Genomic DNA, 22,999 nt, shown 5'->3' with positions numbered 1-22,999 from the left:
TGTGTGAGGACACTGGAGACAAGAACACGGAGCTAGAATGTTCACAGTGAGATTTGAGAGGAAAGGCAAGCTGCAGATGTCTGTGGGAAAAAGTTAGGACTGCCAGGAAACATGGGTGTCTGAGCTGGACACGGCCTCGGGGAAGTGTGCTGAAGGCAGACCACACTCGAGCAAGCTCTCCACTCTTAGACTTCCACATGTGTGGGAAGCAGCACTTGGAGGGTGGGATATGAGGAAGAGCCAAAGCTTCAGGGACCTACCTCTGTGTTCTTCATCAAGAATATAATTATAATTGCATTTGGGCTGTGTCTGACTATTTAGAGATCTGGTTTGTGGCAGTAAGTAGACAGAGTTTAAGAACTGAAGAACCTCACTATGTGCTGTGCCTAAGTAGGATCTGTGAAAGTTACCTTTGAAATCTACTACGTTGGGGACAGTGGGACAGGCTCCATGGGCTTTCCAGAGTAATAGTAGTGTTAGCTCCTAATAGGTACTGCTAAGAAAGAGTCAGTTTGCCACTTAACGATTCTCGAGCTGGCAAAATGGCCCAGCAGTTAAGAGCACTGACTGCTCTTCCGAAGGTCCTGAGTTCATATCCCAGCAACCGAATGGTGGCTCACAACCATCCATAATGAGATCTGATGCCCTCTTCTGGGTGTCTGAAGACAGCGACAGTGTACTCACATTAAAAAAGAAAGATTCTAGTCTCTGCATCTGAAAATTATATGTGTAAGAGATCAAACAGGCACCGAGGCGCTGAGTTGGAATATGGGGCACATTTTAGTATTGAACAACACAGCAGATAGGGTTGTCATAGACTTATTGCCAGCCTGCCCAGCTGTGTGTTACTGCCATCTCACAGGCTTACCTGTCTGCTGTTGTTATGAGGTTATTGAAACATTTATGTGTGAGTGAAATTTGATGAGCTTTAGGCTTTTTTTTTTTTTTTTTTTTGAGAAGAGAAATTTACTGTGTTACTGTTACAAGAACGTGTTTCATCTTCTGGCCTGAGCCCCTTTACAGCAGACTGCTGCGGTGGTTACATGGTTACATAGGCGCACTGGTGTGTTAACAGCCGTGGCAGTGGGCTGTCTTGGCCTGTGGCCTGTGGCTGCTCAGCTGGGCTGTGTCCTGCAGAGAGAGGCAGGCTCTCCTTAGTAGAGCCCATGTGTGCGGGAGGCTTTCCTCCAGTGTGCTCTGGAGCCAGTTGACTATAACCACCCCGAGAAGTGAAAGAACCATCCAGTTTATGTATTTTTGAGATTGGATTTATGAATCAAGTTGATAATATTTGGTTTAACATTCTAGGTGATTATAAAATCTGCTCATATGAAATTTCAAATGGCTAGGATTTTTGATATATCAGATGCTATTTAATTCATTAAAAAACCATTTATTGTGTATGTACATGTCATGGCACTCTCAGGAGGACAGAGGCTTTCTGAAGAAGTTAGTTCTCTTCCCATCATGTGGGTTTTGTGGATCCAACTCAGGTCATCAGACTTGGCAGCAAGCACCTTTACGTGCTGAGCCATTTTGTGGACCCTAGTAAATGCTACTTTTTCATAAACATTCCATATGGTGATCCTCTGATAGACCTGTTTTTTATGTATTAGTAAGAATTCTGAGACTGAGAAGCAGCAGAATAACTAACAGTTCTTCTTCGCACGATGAGAACTCGCAGAGCTGAGCCAGACAGAGAGCAGAGAGGCCCGCACCTCTGACTATGTTGTGGGTGCTGGTGAGCATTTTCTGCGTGCCTGGGACAGTTGTTAGGAGTTCTCTTTTCCTTTCTTTTTATTTTTTTTTTCTTTTTGAGTCATGGTCTTGTTATGTACCCAGCTGTCCTAGAACTCACTGTCATTTTTCTTGGCCGCTTTGAGTGTAGAGTCTCACCATCTTTAACTTTTGTTAAAGAAACACTGAGTGTTAGATTTATTTTGTGACAGTCTTGCTCTTGCACCTCTGGTTTCCCTGGAGCTCACCATGCACATTAGTCAGGCCTCAAACAAGTTTGACCCTCCTCTTTTTGCCTCCTGCATTCTGCATGTGCGAGCATGCTGGGTTGTGGAGAGCTGTCCTTTTCGGACAGGTTGAATATATGAACGTGTATGTGAAGTCAGGGGGACTGCTTTGGAGTTGGTTTTCCTCAATTTTATGTGGGTTCCAGGGATTGGAGTCCTGGTACCAGGCTTGTTTGCTTGTAACAAACCCCTTTACTTTGTGAGCTGTCTGACTGGCTATTTTTGTTTGAGACAGTTTCACAATCTCTGGCTTCTTTGTAACTCACTGTAGTCCAGTGAATTCACATAGGTCTACTCATCTCTGTCTCCAGAGTTCTGGCTTAAAGGTGTATACCACTGTGCCTTGGTTCCCAGGCCCCTTTTAACTGAGTTTTCAGATCAATTTTTAATCTTAAAATTAGCTGATATCAGAAACCATTTTCTCTCTCTTTGGTAGTCTGTAATTTGCTCTTGAGTTATTAAATTATTTTGTAGCTTTTTTTGACATCCTCAAAGCTTAGTTTAGTCCCATAAGCATCTACCTGAAGTGCTGTTTGAAGCTACAGAAGCATTTAATTTTTAGTTTTAGCTATTGTCCAGTTTTGTTTTGTTTTTTTTTGATGATCCCTTCCCCCAATTTGTGTTATTGACAAGACATGCTAGTGAATAAATAGGTTTTCCTTTGTGCCACTGCTGTGGTGGGGCACTTAAGCCTTAGCCTAGGGAAGTCTAGAGTTCTATCTCTGCTCCAGGTCTCCCAAAGCTCCTGTTAACTCTGGAGCAACAGACCCTAGGCTGTTTTGCCTTCGTTTTTTAGTTAGCCTTCTTCCACAGGTTATGAAATCCGTTATGCATTATTCTCATTTAATCTCGTTTTGAAACAGAAATGTGCTATATAATTGAGCAAACTGGAATTTAGTGGAAAGGCCTGACCTCCAGAACCAAGGGAATATGTTGTTAGGAAAGAGAGAAAACTGGGCTAGTGAGAGGAGAGTTCAGAGGGTGGGGTGCACAGTAGTGAGAATGAAATTAGCAGTTTTCATTTCTGTGTTTTTGGAAAAAATGAAAATACCAGTTGAAACCTCTAACCACTTAGGTGCTTTGGTGGGCATCAGTCAGTGTGCATGGTTGATGTGCCTCAGTAGGTAGTGAGTGGCTTTATAGTTGCCGGGTAAAGTTCAGAGATGCCTGGTTCTACCTACTGTAGTGCTTAGAACATTTACCCAGGGTTCTGTGACTTTCTGTAGGCTTTTTTCTAATTAAAAAAATTTTAAAGTTTATTTATATGTATGAGTATTATATGTATGAGTCTGTGTGTCTATAGACCACACACAACACCTCTGACTCTCTCCCAGAGAGAGAGAGAGAGAGAGAGAGAGAGAGAGAGAGAGTGTGTGTGTGTGTGTGTGTGTGTGTGTGTGTGTGTGTGTGTGTGTTTTAGTCTTTCTGCTGAAACTCCCGCCAATTACTTCTGGCTAGTTTGCTGTTTTCCTAGTGGCCCGTCAGCTTTTTATCAACAGGTGATGTTTCCACACCGTGCACACAGATTCTCTCTGCATCCCATTTATTTTCAATTCATTATATTCACATACTGTCAGAATGTCTTTTGGCGTAGACTGTGGTTGTATGTCATAGCCCCCACCCCCAAAGGCTGACTGCTCTGTCTTCTGAGTTCTGGTATAAAGGTGTGCACTACCATGCCTGGGTTAACTGCAGGTTTTAAAAAGGAGTTTTCCATTAGGTATTTGCTCAGAGCTCAGTAGCTCTACGACTGGTGTTTGTTACGTAAACTCTAGAAGCCTCATTTTCTTTCCTGTTTGGAAATGGGGTTATTTTGGATATTCCTGGAGCTGCTGATGGGTTAGAAAGGGAAGGTAAATGCAATGCCTGCTTGCAATCCTTAAGAGTTGCTCGTGTGTTACTGTTGGGAATCGGCCCAGTGCTGGTGCAGGCCCACTGGAGCCATCTTGTGTGTGCAGGACCTGTGCTGGGTTTATTAACACTTGGCTTTTGTGTTTGAAGGTTACGGGAAGTTTCAGAGAAGCTGAACAAGTACAATTTGAACAGGTAAAACATTTTAAGCTGTTTTAAGTTAAGCCATTTTTCATGGGCTGTGTTTCAGCCCTACCATGGAGCTGTAGTGTTTTCTTTCTTAGGAAAAGGATTCATCTTTATGTGGTTAATATGACTTATTAGATTAAGAATTAGATTACATTAAGACTCTTTGGAGATGTAGCCCTGGCTGTCTTGAAATTTGATGTGTAGATGAGGCCTTGAACTCACAGCACAGAGACCCGCCTGTTTGTTTTGGGATTAAAGATGTGTATTACCACATCTCTACTCTTTCTATCAAAGTTAGGTTCATTTAAATTACAGTCTCCATTAATGCTGATTCTTAAAACGGTTTGGTAGACCTTTCAACTGTAGTGATTCTGGTAGGTATCAGTTACTTTTATTTATTGCTTTAAAACTCCACTTAGGAATTAGTTCTTTTTGTGTATAATTAAAAGAGCAGTTTTACTTGCATGCTTTTTTCTTGTTCCCTAGCCACCCACCTCTGAATGTACTGGAGCAGGCTACTATTAAACAGTGTGTGGTGGGACCCAATCACGCCGCGTTTCTTCTTGAGGTAAATGATTTACCATACGGTGGGGAGATGAAAACTAAACTCTGCATCTGTTCTTTGTTTCTTGTCAAGGGAAGGCACTGAGAGTTAGTTATGCCCAGCTTCCTTTTGTTAAGTTCTCTGGCTCAGAGAATCAATTGGGTGTAAATGATTTACTGGAACTTGAAACTAGTTAATGGCTGCCTGGGAAGACTCCTGAGTGTAGTTATTATATAATTTTACTCTGAATTCTTCCAGACTGTATTGTTTTAAGGGAATTCTTAGTAGCCTTTTGTTACTGTGTGTTAGACTCTCCCACCCGTGTCTGGAGGGGACTTCCTTGTCTTCTGAGTTGACAGTGACAGGCAGAATCTGCTTATTGAATAAATTAAAACTTTAGTGTCTTCTCTTGCAAAATTTAACTTTTTTAAAAATTAATTTGTTTTTGCTTTTAGGATGGCAGAATTTGTAGGATTGGTTTTTCAGTACAACCAGACAGACTGGAATTGGGTAAACCTGATAATAATGATGGGTAAGACATTATTTTTTGTTTGCTCTGTGTGTGTGTGTGTTATGGTGTTGAGGATCAAACATAGAGCATAGTATATAGTAGACAAGTGCTTTACCGCCTAGCTACATTCTTATCCTGTATTTTGCAATTAATACAGTATGAATTTAACCCTTAGAAGGTATTATAGAAAACCAAGGTTTTGATCTTCTTTATCTTCAAAAGATTAAAAAGAGGCATAGCAGAAAAATCAAGTTTAAAATATGGTGAAATGGTTAGTTTGGTTTTTAGTTAAATTGATGAGGTTTGTTAGCTGCGAAGTAAAGGCGTGTCCCTAGGCGTGCTAAGGAAGCATTGTGTCACTATCCTATAGTCCTAGTTCTTTTTGTTTGTTTATTTTTTGTTTTTGTTTTTCAAGGCAGGGTTTCTTTGTATATCCCTGGCTGTCCTGGAACTCACTTTGTAGACCAGGCTGGCCTCGAACTCAGAATCCGCCTGCCTCTGCCTCCCGAGTGCTGGGATTAAAGGTGTGTGCCACCACACCCGGCTCAGTCCTAGTTCTTGAGTTTAATTTTTAAGCAAGAAATAGTTTATAGACAGTGCTTACATTACAAATTGCGGAGGAGTTAATTGGCATGGCACCTAGGAATGCTAAGTTATAAGAAGGATAGCACTACATGCTGGGTCAGTCACATGGGATTTCACTTGCAGTGGTTGGCTGTGGTGCTAGATGGCACAGGCCTTAATCTGCTTTCAAGGCTGCTGTTGACCTTGTGTGCTCCAGAGGTTCTGTGGCTTTGGCTTCCTAAGTAGCTGGTATATAGTTGTATGCTTGTATGCCCGGGTGGCTGAAATGACTTTACATATCATGCTTGTCTCTGATAGTTAGAAATAGAGGAACTCATTTTGAAAGCAGTCAAGTTCCTGCACTCTCCACTTTCAAATTTTAGTCTTTAAAAAGTTACAGTGCATTAAAGGGTGCTTCATAAGACTTGAATTTTACTTGGTTGTTTCTAAGAAAAACATGATTAATTTTGAAATATAAAGAAAGTTTACTACTACTATTTTTATTCATATTTGGAATTTGAGCAGAGTGTATTGGGAGTGAGTGCAAGGGTGTGAGGTGGCTGCCAGCTGGTGCCATGTCAGGCGGCACAGCCTGGGACTTGTGAGGCTGATGCCCTGCAGAACAGGAAGCCTGGAGGTGTGAGACTGTCATGTGATATTTTCTCTTGATTTTCCCTAGGTCAAAACTGAACAGCAGCTCGGGGACAGGGAGGACCTCTAGGCCAGGAAGGACAAGTGACTCCCCGTGGTTTCTCTCAGGTTCTGAGACTCTGGGCAGGTTGGCAGGCAACACTCTGGGGTAAGTTGGTCCAGTTGCAGACGTCCTGACTGAGCACATCAGTATGGCAGGGCTCAGAGCTAGCTCACTGTGCCCCCTGGATAAAAATAACCAATGCAAACCGGATTACAGAATCCAGATCACCGTGTCATTCACTGCTGTTGTGTCATTTGAAAGTTTAAAGTTTATATTTGGCCATTTACTGTGAATTATGAAAATCTAACATTACTGGTTTTTTTGGTATCCAAATCTGATAGCTTCTTTTGTTTGTTTGTTTTAACAGCAACAAAAACCCCAAACTCCCCCCCCCCCCCCCCCGTATTATTTTAATGTGAAGTTTATATACTGTCAAAGAAGCCATTTTCAAATTCTAGGCATGTGCTTTTATTCATTGGTTCTATTTTGGAATTTGAGATTGGGTCTGTCTACATAGCCCTGGCTGTCCTGAACTTCCCAACTTCCCAGTGTAGACCAGACTGGCCTTGAAGGCCCAGGGATCTGGTTGCCTCTGCCTCCCAGATTCTGGGATTAAAGATGTGCAGCGCCATACCCAGCCTCAATGGCCAACAGTTCTGAAAACACCTGGTCAATGATTAGAAGATCCCTGCTCGGTCAAATTATATAATAATATTCAGAGGCTGATCAAAATAACTAAATGCAGTTGAAATTGCTTTAAACTAATTAAGAGAGAAAAATACTATATACAGTGTGAACTGGTAGGCAAAGTAAAAGATAGATTTAAGAATTGTCTATTGCTGGGCGTGGTGGTGCACGCCTTTAATCCCAGCACTCGGGAGACTCAGAAATCCGCCTGCCTCTGCCTCCCAAGTGTTGGGATTAAAGGTGTGTGCCACCATCGCTCAGCTTAAAAGTCCTTTTTTTATTACTCTGGTTTTTCGAATTCATATTCTCTCTCTCTCTCTCTCTCTCTCTCTCTCTCTCTCTCTCTCTTTCTCTCTCTCTCTCATTCATAAACTGCTACTATGTTGCTGAAATTGTCCCCCTGATTTAAATCCTCTTAACTGTTAAGCTAGTTAGAGTGACATGTCTTACAGAGTGACATATAAGGCAGTGGAATTTTATGGTTTATAGCTGAAACTTGCAACAGATAGCAATAATGGCCTGGCCTGGAATAAACCACCAAAGAGGACTGGAGCTGGGTTTATGGCTTTAAAATGCAGAGAATTGTTTATGTTTGAGCTGCCCCTCAGTTCTTCCCTACCTGCTCCTACTCAACCCCAGACCCCTCAACACATTGAGCTGCTGATCAGACTTGGGAAAGGGGCATTCTGGTGCTGGCTTATGTATTAGGCTTACAAAGATCTACAATCATTTTCATAAGTTTTTTTTTTTTTACTTGTTCTTTCCCTACTTTTCCATTAATTATAATAAGTGTTAAAGTTTGAAAGTTATGACATTTGAGAATTCAGAACAGACAGATCTTGAGTACTCAAAGGGACATGATTAATCATAAATGTGTTGGATATAACCAAGTAGGAATGAGACTGTCCTTATGTGTCCTGGACCTCTTCCCCATTGTGTTGGGTCATGGCATGCTTTTCCTCCTGTCAGCGTGAGAGTTAAAAGGGGCTCTTTTCTCCTCGCTGGTCATCTTGGGACTGTAGAACTCCTTTTAGAGTTCTTTTTCCTTTTTGTGTGTGTGTGTGTGTGTGTGTGTGTGTGTAGCAGTTTTGTGGACTAAAGATTTCTAGATTGCTAGCTGCTGGTTTTTTCCCATTAATAATTGCTTATTATTTATACTGGGAGATGTTTCAGAAACTTCCTATTGTTTTTGTTAATTTATTTCATACCAGGTTGGAAGTAAGAGCCAATCTGGGAGAAGAGAGTTTGTGTTTAATAGTAAGGCTAAAAAAGGATTTTTGATTGTCAGAAATCTGTTCCTGCTATTTAACAAGTAAGTTAGGCATAAGCTTCTTTTGGTTGGCATGAGCGATGCAGTCCTTTAGGATTTCATCTGAACTAATACACCTTGGGCTTTGGAATGTAAAAGGAGAGTAGGTATTTACCCGTCCCATGTGCCCAGACAGGAGACCATTATCAGGTGTGCCCCCTTTTTGTTCTCTGCCTACTTCTTTGAGGCAGGGTCTCTTTCCAGAGCATCAGCTAGGCTAGCACTCCATGTTCCCTCTCTTCCCACATAGCTGGGGACTTAGAGTTATACACAGGGCCACACCCACCTTTGTGTAGTGTGGATCTGAACTGGGGCCTTCCTGCTTGGCTGAGCATTGAGTGCTGAGCTTCAGGACGTGCTATTATCTCATGCCGCGTAGGATTCCACGACGGCTTGGTCTTTTTCTTTCCTTCCCTCGACTGGGAGAGTTTCTCAAACAAACAAAAAATAATGTAGTTTTAAAGCTAGTTTACCAATTATGTGCACTATACTTGGTTCATAGGCTCTACATTTGTATGCTATGGGCTAATTAATAATACTATGTGTGATTTCTGGTCCTTTTGTGTACCTTGAGTACTATACGGCAGGATTAGAATTAATTGTAGGACTAATTTGACAAGTAGTTGTACAGAGTAGAGTCATGGTTTTTGATTCTATTAAAAAAACCTAACATACTAATATTAGAAGAAATTAACTCATTCCTATCTTGTTGCCCACTAGTAAAACTCAACCAGCGTTATGTGCTTAGTATAACAACCTTTATCTAAACAAGTTGGTCAGAAGAATGCTTGGGGGTAGTTAGGGTTATGGAGTAGGTATTGTTTGAATTTTGATCTGTTAAACAGTGGGGCTCCCAAGGTCCCTTAGCAGCAGTTATAGGGATGGAGAAGTAAGGTAACCTCAGCACAGGCAGTGGGGCAGATTGCAGACTGCCAGCTGGTACAGCGCAGTGACGGGAGGCTATCGGTGCTGGGTTACAACTGTTAGGTAGGTAGGTATTCTCCACTGTTCTCTCGGTCTTGGCACTCTTGTTTGTTTTTGTTTTTAATGTCACCTGTTTATGCCTCCTGCCAGTTTTAGTTTGTGATGCTCGTAAGATTAGCACGGATGGATACCTGAGCTTAGATAGGTTTCTGCCATTGCTTGCTTGGGAGAAAATTGTATATGTCACTTGGTAGGAATGGCGGTCATTCCGCTGTGTTCAACCAAACTGGGACATTTTTCTGTGAAATTAACAATTAGGTTCAAACAGTAGGCTTAAGGCGACCCTCTTCCCAGGTCATCTGGGAAATCAAGTTGCTTTGGTTAATGTGTTTTTAGACTCATTGTGGTTCTCCCACGGTTTGCACGTGTTTGTGGGTGTTTGTGTGCCTGTGCCTTTTGTAGGTTGTGTGGATGCTAAAGGTGTGTGTCAGGCGTCTTCCTTAGTCACTCTGGTCTGGTGTGTGCAGCAGGGCTCTGAACTGGACTCATCTCCTTCCTTAGCTAGGCTGGCCAAGAAAGCCTGGGGGTCCTTCTTTATGAACTCAACCATCTTTCCAGGCCTGCCCTTCCCTTTGATTTTGGGTAGGGTCTCACTATGTAGCCCAGGCTAGACTTTAATATCTCCTGAGTGGTGGGATTACAAGGAAACACTTCCGTGTCCCTCTTTGTATGCAGATATTCAACAAAGGTGGAAATGATAGTGTATTTATTATTTCAAGTGAATTCATATTTATTACAAAATTTAGACAGCTTTTTTAAAGGTTTATAGCTAATGTACAAGAATGAGACTCAAAATGACTTTAAAGAATAAATGGTTTAAAATTTTTAATTTTAAAAATTATTAAATATTTAGAAGCCGCTGGAGTTCTGGCGTGGGGGGAAGTGGAGGAGGCTCCTCTGGTCGGTCGTCTGCTGGAGCTCGTGATTCCCGGCGACAGACTCGAGTCATTCGGACTGGCCGGGATCGGGGGTCTGGACTCCTGGGCAGTCAGCCCCAGCCAGTTATTCCAGCATCTGTCATTCCTGAGGAGCTGATATCACAGGTGTGTGCTTTGAGAACCTTAGGGTGGATGGAGGGGGAGGCCGGGCTGAGCCAAGGGCTCGCTCATCTAGTGACTCCTAAGGGTTGAAAATGTGGTTTGTTTACCAACTTAGAAGACTTCAGGAAATAAGAGAAAATTAGCATAGCACTATCCTCTGTTTATTTTAGGCACAAGTTGTTCTACAAGGCAAATCGAGAAGTGTCATTATTCGAGAACTTCAGAGAACAAATCTTGATGTCAACCTTGCTGTAAATAACTTACTGAGCCGGGATGATGAGGATGGAGATGACGGTGATGACACAGCCAGTGAATCTTACCTGCCGGGAGGTCAGTGCTTTGCTCTCCCTGCTCCTGCTTGGGTGATCCTTCGACTGAGCTTGGGAGTTTATAGTTGATGATAATTGTCATTTGGAAGCTATACAGGTTGCTTATAGTGTCCCATTTGAGGGGAAATATTTTTACTCAGTGGATTTGGTGTGATCCTAATTAAGATATGACGGCATTGCATAGATTTATCCCTGGCTGGCATGTAGGATGTTGTTTTTTGATAATATCATTGCTGAACATTGGTACTTACTGAATTGCATTTGTTTTCATCTGTATTTTGTTTCAATGACGTCATTAAGTATCATATCTTAAAAGAGGTTTTGAATTTAGGAAGTAGTGCCTGCAGCAGTTATGCAGACTGTTCGTCCTTAAGGTCTGTGTTTCTAATGCTCAGTTTATTTCTTAGATCTTGGGGGACACTCCTCCCCCTGCCCCAGGTCTGTGGTTTTAATGTATTTTAATTTCCAGAGATCTTTTAGCGGTTTATGATTGCATTATCTGTAGATGCTTCATTTATTCATATATTTATTTGTTTTTCTTTGTAGAAGATCTTATGTCTCTTCTTGACGCTGACATTCACTCTGCCCACCCAAGTGTCATTATTGATGCTGATGCCATGTTTTCTGAGGACATTAGCTATTTTGGTTATCCTTCTTTTCGTCGTTCATCACTCTCTAGGCTAGGCTCATCACGAGGTAATTTTGCATTTATTTCTTCTTGATTGTGGGCTGACTGTGTGGAGAGCTAGTGATAAACCCACCTGTATCTGAGCTTAGATCTTACAGTAGGGCGAAGTCATTACATAGCCGTGCTTTGGGGGCGCGGGGGGGGGGGGGACTTTGGCTTTAAAACTAGGCTTTAACCTTGTGTAACGCATAGCAAAGGCGGTGATTTAGGAAGTATGCTTTTACCTATGAGATAGATATTGAACTAAAAGTAGAATGCTAGTTTCAGCAACATGCAGCATTCAGAAAAATATACTTCTTAATTTGATTAAAACAATCTAATCATGTTCATTTTAAGTAGTGCGTAGATAGTGGAGTATGAAAACTTAGGAGAGAGCTGGGCGTGGTGGCACACACCTTTAATTCCTGCACTCTGGAGACAGAGGCAGGCGGATTTCTGAGTTCGAGGACAGCCTGGTCTACAAAGTGAGTTCCAGGACAGCCAGGGCTATACAGAGAAACCCTGTCTTGAAAAACCAAAAAAGAAAAAAAGAAAAAGAAAACTTAGGAGAAAGGGGCCGATCAGTATTAAATGGACAGATCTGTTAGGTTGTTAATATGCTATTTATACAAGTCTGAGATCTTTAAAAGGTATATAGTGCAGATTTTGAGCCACTTAAGCCAACCTCTGATGGGTTTATGTAAGCTTTAGCTTACATTATTATTCCTAGTGAGCTTGCCTGCCTGCCTGCCTGCCTGCCTGCCTGCCTACCTCTCTCTTTCTCTCTCTCTCTCTCTCTCTCTCTCTCTCTCTCTATCTATCTATCTATCTACTTTCCAGAGCTCAAAACTGCTTTATCTAAATAATAGACAAAATAAGCTATAGTTAGCAGTTATTATAAGCTAGAAAAGATGCCGTGTTGTGCTGAGGCTGGACTTGCTTACATATATTTGGTACTTAGAAGTTGATTTTTTAAAATAACATATCTGTGGACCTTTTAACATGTGAACATGTTGCAGCTTAAACTTTTAAAGGTAAATGCATACTTAAAATTGCTTTAAAACTGTCAGTTATTGAATTTTCAAATATTTATTTTCTAACATTAGCAGCTCCTAAATACCTGTTTTTTCTTCTTTTTTTTTTAATATTTATTTATTTACTTTATGTATGTGAGTACACTGTCACTGTCTTCAGACACACCAGAAAGAGGGCATCGGATCCCATTAGAGATGGTTGTGAGCCACCACGTGGTGGCTGGGAATTGAACCCAGGACCTCTGGAAGAGCAGTCAGTGCTCTTAACCGCTGAGCCACCTCTCCAGCCCCCTAAATACCTGTTTCTTAGGTTATTCTGTGTAGATGCTTGTAATTTGAATCATGTGAAATAGCACTTAACTGCTTTGATCTTGGCAATTTGGCAGTTTTTTTGATGTTTTAGTGGTGTTGGGGGATGGAAGCCAAACCTCCCATGTGCTGGACGAGTGCTTTACTTTGAGCTACAGGTCTAGCCTCAGGTCTAGCCTCATGTGCATCGGTGTTGTGTGCTTTAGCTATGGATTATTTCTAATCTGTTCTCTTAATCCTGGAAAGTTTATCTTTACCTTATTAATATTTTACATCTATCTATCTATCTATCTATCTATCTATCTATCTATCTATCTATCTATCTATCTATCTATCGTTTATTTTTTCTGAGACAGGGTTTCTTTGTATAGCCCTGGCTGTCATTGAAATCAGAGATTCAGCTTCTGCCTCCCAGGTGCAGGAGAGAAAGGTGTGCAATACCATGCCTGATTATTTTGACTATTTTAAAAAGTAAACAACTATAAATGTGGCTGTGGCTTTAGATAATTTGAGGTCACTTTTTAGGAAAGTGTAAGAAGACTTCTAGAAAGTTCCCTTCACCCTTAAAAAAAGTCCGTTTCTCAAAACATTTTATACAATTTATTCATAAAATCCATTCTGTAAATTTATTTTTAACAAGGACTGGAGTTATCAAGTTTTTTTGTATATATACTAATATATTTATAGTTCAACCTATTTAAGTTTTTCTGTTTATTTAAAAAACAAACCTTAAGGATTTATAACCAATACTCTTGGTTTGTGCCTTAGTTAGGATTTCTATTGTTGATGTAGAACACTAAGACCAAAAGCAGTTTAAGTTGGAGAGGACTTATTTCAGGGTATACTTCCATATTATAGTATCTGAGAGAAGTCAGGCCAGAACTCAGGCAGGGCAGGAACCTGGAGGGGGGTGTGGGCTGATGCAGAGGGCATGGAGCGTGCTTCTGTTTCCCAGGACTCCTTCAGCCTTCTTTCTTATAGTACCCAGGACCACACCTACCTGGTGTGGCACCACCCACAATGGGCTGGGCCCTTTCATGGCAATCACTGTTCTCTATGGGGTCATTTTCTCTTTCCAGATGACTCTAGCCTGTGCCAAATTGACATAAAAATTAGCCAGCCCAATTTGCTTACATGTATTTAATGTTTTGAAATTCTAATTTATGAACTTTTAAAATTTATAAATCAAAGAATCTTATACTAAGTATTTTTAATGAATATATGAAATATGAAATAGTAATTTTATATGAATAATATAATTCCAGAATCATTAAATCCATTAAAAACTGCCCACCAAATCATTTAGATACTGACTGTGCATTTTGCGTAAAGTGCTGTTAGCTGCGTCCTGCAGGGTGTGGACTAGAGTGGCTTACTTTTATCCCACTGGTGTGACCCGATTGCATACCAGTTCTCCTTCTTCCCTTAGAGAGAGACTCAGAGCTTCTGCGGGAACGGGAGTCTGTTCTACGTTTACGGGAGCGGCGGTGGCTTGATGGAGCCTCATTTGATAATGAAAGGGGCTCTACCAGCAAAGAGGGAGAGTCAAACCCGGATAAGAAGAACACGCCTGTTCAGAGTCCAGTGTCTCTGGGAGAAGACTTACAGTGGTGGCCTGATAAGGTATTTGGGAAAAGTTTATACCTTTCATTAGAGTCCTAACAACCATTCACTCCATTAAATGTTTCTGTTTGATTGAATGAGACTTTTATAGGACTGTTGAAAAGAGGCATCAGTTTTAAAGTGCTTATCTGCCCTTTGTTTTAGAAGCAGACCACTAGAGATCTTCTGGTGCATTCCCAAGCTAGGTACCACATGCACTTGTTGCTTGATGAAATGAATTAGAGGATTGGGGTGGTAGTCTCAGTAACACATGAGAATTGTTACATTCTTTGGTAGGCATTGACTCTGCCAGGTTTGAAATGTCAAATGGACCCTAGTTTCTACAGGGCAAGCTCTAGTCATTGATGCAGGGTGCATGTAGGGACGAGATAAGGGCTATGGATTTCCATTTTATGAAGTACGTTTGATAGACCCTGTGATGCTTAGTAGACAAAGGAGTAGGCCAAATGAGAGTAGGGGAGGGGCAGAAAATAGAGCAAGAGGTAAATTCTAGAAGGCACCACCACCTAGATTGGCGAAGTTGATTTGGATGTTTATAGATCCATCTCTACCATAAGTAGAATCTGTTGATGGTGTGTGCTCCATTGTCCTAAGTGGTGAATTCATTTTCACTGGATTTTTTGAGAAATCCGTGATTTTCATGCTATAAAATAAATGCCCTCCTTCTCTCCCTGTTTCCACAGATGGTTGAGTGGGCTTAATTCTTAAGCATAAATAAACTGGATTTTTGGTACACACCTTTGATTCTGATGTTTGGGAAGCAGGAGACTCAGGCCAGCCTGGGCCACATGAGACCCTGTCTCAAGGAGGGGAAAGGGCATCGGTGCACCTTGGAAGTTAATCACTAGCAGATGAAGAGTATGACCTGAGGTTTTTTTCATTTATTTGAACTCAAAATTGCAAGGATATTAAAACTTCCATATCTTATGTTTTTTATATTTATAAATCTTAATACAGTTAATGTGTCTTTTGCTTCCATAGTCATGTGGTCAAACTTGAATACAAGAGGGGCGAGCAACTTTAACCCTTGTCTTTGGATTGCTTTTATTGGGAGCTACCAGACTTGGCCTGAATTGTATTCTCTCAGTTCTTAACATAGCACTGGAAACATCCCTGCTTCCTTCTCGGGTGGTAATGGGTGATAGAATGTCTAAACCATTCTGTTGTTCTCCTTCTCTCCCTCCCTGCCCTTCTCCCACTCTCCCCTTTCCTTTCTTGTTTTCCTCCTCTCCCTCCCCATTCTCCTCTCCTCCTACCTCTCTCCCCTGCCCCTCCCCCTCTCCCTCCTATCATCCCTCTCTCTAACTGTGGAGTTGGATGCCATTGCTCTGTGTCTTTCGCTGGTTGTACGAGCTCTGTCATGGTGTTTGGTTAAGGATTGTGATTCCTGAGTGAAAGGTTTGAGGGGAACACTTGAGAGGGTTGAAGGAAGTAAGTGGGCAACAGAACAGGATTGGGATCCACTTGGTATTTGGTGGAGAACTGAGTGAGCGTCTAAAGAAGGCCTTGGAGTCCCCAACTCAGGACAGTTGGAAATGTGCTTAAGCTAACACTTCAGAAGAGATGAAAAGCATGGACCCATCTTGTCCCTTCTGTGTCACAGATGCTTGCTGAGTGCTGCTAGACGGACTGTTGCTTTGCTACATAGCAGGTCTATAGTGATCACTAAAACCTTTTCTCATAAAGCTTCAAGGCTAAGACAGGCAGTGGTGGCGCACACCTTTACTCCCAGCTCTCAGGAGGCAGAGGTAGGCAGATCTCTGAGTTTCAGGATAACCAGAGCTAGAGAAACCCTGTCCTGAAAACGTAAAACAAACAAACAAACAAACAAACAACAACAACAAAACCAAACTAAACAAAGAAACCTTCAGGTCTATTGCAAGAGACAGATTAAAACCACTGGTACAAATTGCTTATTTAAATGTGATTTTTTTTTTAATTGTGCTAAGATTTTTTTTTTTTTAAATTAAATTTTGGTAGCTCTTTCATTTCATAGAATGTGTTTCTACAGTCTTTGCTTATCAGCAAAGGAAAAGGTAATCTTAACTTTGTATCTATAGTCATTGGAATTTTATAGCTTATGTCTGAACTATTCGTTCTTTCCTTTGGTTTTTATGTATATCAGGTGTTTCCCTGCACGCACGTTTGTGTACTATGTGCTTTTTTGGCTTCCTTGGAAATCAGAAGAGGGTGTTGGAAACTTATTAGATGCCATGAGTGCTAAGAATCGAACCTGGGTCCTCTGGAAGGGTAGACTACTGAGCTGTCTCTTCTGCTTATTTGTTGTAAACTTTTAAGCACTTTAGACTGATTATTTTTGCCAGTGCTCATGTTGTTTGTTAGTGCTATGGTCAATAGTAAAGTCAGTAACCTGATTAGGAATTTTCATATATCATTTTTAATTTTACAGAATTACTTAATTGACTCTCCTTTAATTTATCTGTTTTACATTTATCCATTTGATTAATTTATTGTGTCTATCCTTGTGGATGGTTGTGTGCCACAGTGTGCATAGAGGTCAACAGACTATACACTCTGTCAGGATAGGTGCTAAGAGGGAATAATGTCACCTTGTAAAAGGGTGTACAATCCTTTGCTCATTGCAGTGTTACAGACAATAGCCAGAATATAGAAAAACTGCCTGTTAATGGTATGTAAGTAATACTCTCACACACACAGACACACACTCTCTCTCTCTCTCTCTCTCTCTCTCTCTCTCTCTCTCTCACACACACACACACACACACACACACACACACACACACACATACACACACGGGAATGAGTAGCCAACAAAATATCCTATTTGTCACAGTAGGAACAGAATTAGAGGAAAGTAGGCTAAGTGGAACAGTTAGAAACATGCATACTGCATGATTTCTCTTAAGTGGATTGTCTTCAGAAAAGAAAGAGCAGACATTGTGAGGCAGAGTGAAGTTGGCTGCCATAGATGAGGTGTGAATGGAAGACACAGTGGAAGGTATAAAGGTGCACACAGGGCACAAATATTGAACTTCTCACTTCCGCTAGAGACAGTAGCTAAAGAAGTGGTGTCAGCTGCCTCGAAGACAGTTCTGTGATATGATCAGTTCTGTGACATGATCAGTTTGAGTCTGCTCAACCAGGGCAACTATTTTACTGTAATATGCTGTAGTATCGTGTTGAAACTTCAAAGGTGTGCAATAAATAAAAAGTAAAACTCACTGAACATAAAAACTTTGCTTTGTGCTCTGACAAAACACACTTTAGATTTAAAGGATGCTTGTATTCATTTGCTAAGCTCGGAGGAAGGGCTCAGTGGTGTTTAATGGGAGGAGTACAGAAGTGATCCCCAGATCAGCACTGTTAATTAGCAGTCACATCCCTTACTGTTCTGGATCTGTTTTCAGAAAGGTTAGGGGAAGTGAGTATGTTATTCCTGCCAGCAGCTCTTTACATATGAAGTTATGTGCTGTCTCTCTAATGGCAGAGAAAGGAGGCCGGCATGTGGTGAGTGCTTCCTAGAGAAGGCAGCTGCTACTGGAACATGCTCATTGCCCACTTTACCTTGGGTCACACGTGGATGCGCATGAGAACAAAGTTTTAGAAATGTAAGCTTGGTTTGTTGACACTTAGGAATTTCTAAGAACTGTCTATGAAATGTTCGCTCCACTCAGGCATTATGGCACATGCCTGTGATCCCAGACTGCAGGAGGAGTGCCATGTGTTCATTTCCGACTTGAATATCATAATGAATACCAGGCCAGCAAGACAAAAAAATGTATAAAGTGTATGAAGTGTAATTTGATAATGAGCAAAACAAGACTGGGTCACATGAAAGAAGCATTACAGAAGGGATGTCATTAGGAGAGAGAGGATGAGGCGGAGAACCATAGCTGAGCAAGTGGCACAGCAGACTCTTGATCATAGCACTGTATGTGCTGCATACTGTATGAGCGTTCAGTGAGTGTCCCAGTAAGTGACCTTTTGGTTCCTTCCTTAGGCTGGTTATTGCGCCATTCCTCAGCATTGATCCATAGCCGATTTCCAGGTCCTGATCTACCCAGCTGGCTCATTTAGGACTTGTCTTGGTGAACAGTGGGCCATTCTGGAAGGATGTAGCAAGTCATTTTTAAAATAAGTATTTTTACAGTTAGGATGATTCATTCAGGATGGTCCTGTTTTGGAGTTGTTTCATTGGTTCACTCTGCATTTGATTGATGTGCCCTGTGTTATGAGCTGCAGTAGGGTAGAGCTCATTGAGGAGCCTTTACCATGGAGTGTGATGTGTTAGTAGGATCACCACTAAACTGAAGCTATGTATGGAGAAAGTTCTGTAGGGATTGAATGGGAAATGACTAACTTGACTTGAGAGTCTGGAGAAAGGCTTCACAGAGGATCTGACATTTAAGCAATGTCAAGTTGGCATTAACCATAATCATGCATGGATTCTGAGTCATGAAAGCTCATAGTATGTTTGTAGAACAGTGAATGTACAGGATTGCTGCTGTAATTTACCAAGTAGAGATAGTAAGATAGCATAGATTGTATATGGCTGAGGATCAACTTGCCAATGAATTAATGTATTGTTCTTCAGTGACTAATGGTCTATCAGAGTCTCTAGAGAAAGTCTATGATTGGTGAGGTTTTGTTAGTTTTTAAAGAAGAGAGCACTGTTGGAATCATGAGAGAACTAGAGGAACAGGAAAAGGAAAATTTAGTCAGTTTGAGCATGGTAGGATTTTTGAATCAAATGTGGAGACCTTAGCCAAAATATGGTCCAGAGGACAGAAGACTGCAAGGAATTTGACAAGTGCAGCGTTCCTTTGTTAGTTGCTAGGCTGATGAGAGAAAAGGAAGAGAAGAATGTGAGATCCACCGCTGGACTGTGGACAGTGGGCCATCAGTAGGGTGGGGGACTGCAGGTGATGTGGGTCTTGTGGAGATGGATCTGTCCTTCAGAAGCCATACCCACCAATTTGGATCTGCTCAGTTTCCATCTCTCTTCTATGAGGTGCCATACTCATGGTTTTGGGTGTGGATGGCTTACTTTCTTCTTAGTACCTCTCAACCCTTATGCCTATGTTATTATATCACAGCTCTCTTTTTAAAAAAATAAACGATGTCAGCAGAGAGTAGAAGAGTTCTGTAGATAATGTGGACATCATATTTCAAAATTTGGTGAGGCTGATGGTGGAGCCTTAGGGGACAGTGACATAGTTTGGAGGAAATGGACTGATGATGTGGTAAGGAACGCTGCTAGTGACTTACAAAAGAGAGGACATGTAGCAGGGCACAGTAGCGCTGATGCTCAGGCTGGCCTTGACCTCTGGATTCTCCTAGCTGAGCATTCGGACTGGAGGTTCATGCCACCATACATTTTAGAGCGAATAGATTGATAGATTATGGGGTATCCATTTGGCACCTAGAAGTACTATTGTATTTGTTTCAGAAACCTTGCAAGATGAAATAGCGTAAGTATGAACGAGGTCACTTTACCACTAGGCTGACACTGAAGGATGTGCCAATTGAATGGTTATGGGGAAAGGGGCAGAAGAAGAGGCTGTGTTTAGTGTGTGTGCCTGTGTGTGCGTCCTTTAAAGTAGGTCTTTGACTGGAGATGGAGGGTGCTCAAGAAATTAGCAAGGTGATTTTATTGTGTGACAGGGAAGGCTATGCAGGAAGGTGAAGTGGGGAGCAGCCTGGACTTGGCTAAATCTGAGTAAGAACTTGTGCCATAGGCTTTGCATATTGGTTCCTCTCCCCCAAACCAGTAGTTGTTAAAATACAGTCACCTCAGATGTGAGAATGGGTTTAGAGAAACATAACCGAACCTAGGTTGCTTTAGTAAGTGGGCCTGGGTTTTGGTTCCCATTTGCTGATACTATTCATTATATTTAATTTTAACTAAAGGATTGAGAAGTGGGAATGAGTCAGAGGAGGTAAGACACAGTGCAACCCTACAGGGAGAGCAGGCCCTTGGGGGCCTCCAGGCAGAGAAAGGGCTGTGGTAACTTGAAGAATTGAAGTTGTATTGAGTATCACCCTTCAGGTACCATCTGTAGGGTGACTTGAAGTGGACGTAGTTAGAGCAGATCGAGTAAGATTAAAGTTAGTGATCTTTTTGTAAATTCTGAGGTATAACCTGTTGCTTAGAACCCTTGATAGATATCCCCAAGTTAGGTCAGCAGTGTAGCTGCTATTGGAAGTTTTGCTTTAAGGTGTCTGGGTATCATCCTTCTGAGTTCAGTCATTGTGTTACATTTAAAAAATCATATTTACAGTCATTGCTTTTTTGTAAATATAATTGCATCCTAATTTATTGTGTCTTTCACTTTAAAAGTTAATGAACTTTTACCACAAAAAACAAACTAGGGAAATTGTTCTCAGCAGGGTCTGGGCAGGACTGAAGTGTCCGCAGGGAGGGAATCTTACTGTTCCCTCCTCCCCCCTTTATTTAGCACCTTTATTGAGTACTCTCTCTGGACTACAGTGTTGAATAAGATCTTCCGTTTGTGTGAGATAAACTGGTAAATATCCTGGTGGGACATGTACTGTGAACTGAGACTGTGTCAGGATGGGAGCTTGGCTGTCAGCACTGCTGAGAGTCTGCACAGACTTGATGGAGGAGAGGGAATGGATGACCTCATAGGGAAGACCAAGACAACAGCAAGTGCTGCGCTTGTGTCCTGGTGCACATCTGTCTGGAAAGAGGAAGCAGCCCAGGGCTGCTGAAGGAGCGTTTGTGGAAGGGAGCCAGAGGCGGGAGGATGCTGTAGCTTGAGGGGGATCTGCTTGTGCAGGCAGCTTGGATTTCTGTAGTGATTACAAGCAGTGTCCAAATCAAGGAATTGGGCAATTTTTGTATTCACAGTTTTGCTTTATTTTTATTTTATAGGATGGAACAAAATTTACCTGCATTGGGGCTCTGTATTCTGAGCTTCTTGCTGTCAGCAGCAAAGGAGAACTTTATCAATGGAAATGGAGTGAATCTGAGCCTTACAGAAATGCCCAGGTATATTGTTATATACAGTAAGTCTTGGAATGAATGACTCTACATGTCTACATAAGAAGTAGTAATCATTTTTTCTTATGCTTTCAAAGAATCCTTCATTGCATCATCCACGAGCAACATTTTTGGGGTTGACCAATGAAAAGATAGTCCTCTTGTCTGCAAATAGCATAAGAGCAACTGTAGCTACTGAAAATAACAAGGTAGGGACCATTTTTGCATCGATGGACGTTTCACGCTTAAAGCTGTGGCTTGCTTTCTCTGCCTCTTCCCATCTTCTTTCAGTCTGATGTAGGTCCATGGTAAAAGCCTTTGAAAATTTACAGCAGTAATCTGCATTTAGTCTTTGCTGGCTGGCATATAGTATAATTCAAAGTTGCTTACTGTAGTTGTGTGAGTGTATGGGGATGTGTGGAGGTGAGAGACAGCATGTGACGGCCAGTCCTTTCCAGATCAACATGTGGGACCTGCTGACTGAACTTGGAGGTTTAAGGGCCAGCACTTTTCCCCAGCCATCCTGCCAGCTTATGTATATTATTCAGTGTTTAAAGTGGCTTTCTATAGTTGAGGAAAGAAGAAAATAACCCAAGAAAAGTGAGAAAGGAAAGTGTTTAAGAGACACTTTAAGGAGAAGGGGCTTTTAAGCTAGGAAAACCTGGTTAAAATTGTGTTGATGTTCCATTTCAGCTGCGATCAGGCATGTTCATGGTATGGCTGTAGCCTGGAATCACACGTCAGGTGATCAGTGTGACTTTAAGGCGATTGATTGGATTCTGTTAAGTATTCTTAGAGGAGCACATGGTTGGAGCCTTCGGAATGGTTGGGAATAAAGTGTGGTAGCTTTTTGTCTTTGATGTACATGAGTATATGAGTGCCTGCATATGTGTCAGTGGTGATCACAGGAGGGTGTTGGATCTCTTAGAACTGGATTTAAGGACGTTGTGAGGCTCCATGGGGTGCTGGGAGCTGAACCTGGGTCCTCTGTAAGAGAAGGAAGTGCTTTTAATCACTGAGCAGTCTCTCCAACCCCCAGGTAAAGTGTCTGAAGGATTTTATTTTTGTTGTATTGAACTCCAAGCATTTTAGACCTGGAGTCGTTAGAATATACATTATTCCTTGCTCTAGTGTTGACCACAGCTCTTACTTAAGCCTCTCCTATCATCTTCCTTAGGTTGCTACATGGGTGGATGAAACATTAAGTTCTGTGGCTTCTAAGTTAGAACACACAGCACAGACTTACTCTGAACTTCAAGGAGAACGGATAGTTTCTTTACATTGCTGTGCCCTTTATACCTGTGCCCAGCTGGAGAATAATTTGTATTGGTGGTAAGTGTCTTTCACAAAATATTGTTGCTACATAGAAAGCAGCTTTGAAGAAAAAATGCCATCGTGAGGTCATTGAAGACAGTGCTGTGTAGACACAGGAAGGAGTTTCCCTTTAAAGCCGTTGCATTGAAAAACTAAGAATACATTTATGCAAACACTGTATGCTTAGCAATCATGTTATTAAGTTTCATGACAGCACAGAGTAGAATAAATTATACAGACTCCTATCTACAGATAACTATGGCTAGTATTTGCAGGTAGTTTTTATCCTTTTCTTCAACATATACATATGTAGTATGTTATTACATAATTGTAAATTATGG

The 22,999-nt window shown here is 41.5% G+C and overlaps 1 protein-coding gene across 9 annotated transcripts in view; it reads left to right on the top strand.

Annotated features, from left to right (window-relative positions):
- The window catches only part of Ubr5 (ubiquitin protein ligase E3 component n-recognin 5), a 111,535-nt gene that overhangs the window by 26,688 nt on the left and 61,848 nt on the right, over nucleotides 1-22,999 (top strand). For 7 of the 9 annotated variants that reach the window (XR_001781565.2, XR_383833.4, XR_383834.4 and 4 more), the window contains exons 2-12: nucleotides 4,026-4,070; nucleotides 4,551-4,632; nucleotides 5,064-5,140; nucleotides 6,363-6,482; nucleotides 10,211-10,400; nucleotides 10,568-10,727; nucleotides 11,273-11,422; nucleotides 14,148-14,359; nucleotides 21,237-21,353; nucleotides 21,443-21,553; nucleotides 22,522-22,676. Coding sequence is in view for 6 of the 9 variants with exons in the window: in NM_001081359.3 (NP_001074828.2) it covers nucleotides 4,026-4,070; nucleotides 4,551-4,632; nucleotides 5,064-5,140; nucleotides 6,363-6,482; nucleotides 10,211-10,400; nucleotides 10,568-10,727; nucleotides 11,273-11,422; nucleotides 14,148-14,359; nucleotides 21,237-21,353; nucleotides 21,443-21,553; nucleotides 22,522-22,676 (1,419 nt within the window). In the remaining 3 variants the exon portion in view is untranslated. The remainder of the gene's footprint in view (nucleotides 1-4,025; nucleotides 4,071-4,550; nucleotides 4,633-5,063; nucleotides 5,141-6,362; nucleotides 6,483-10,210; nucleotides 10,401-10,567; nucleotides 10,728-11,272; nucleotides 11,423-14,147; nucleotides 14,360-21,236; nucleotides 21,354-21,442; nucleotides 21,554-22,521; nucleotides 22,677-22,999) is intronic. The other 2 variants (NM_001112721.2, XM_006520182.4) reach the window with 1 other exon arrangement.

This window comes from Mus musculus, chromosome 15, assembly GCF_000001635.26.
Source record: "Mus musculus strain C57BL/6J chromosome 15, GRCm38.p6 C57BL/6J".
In the NCBI taxonomy this organism is placed as follows: Eukaryota; Metazoa; Chordata; class Mammalia; order Rodentia; family Muridae; genus Mus; species Mus musculus.
Note: the sequence above shows the minus strand (reverse complement) of the source record. Positions and strands in the feature narration are given on the sequence as shown.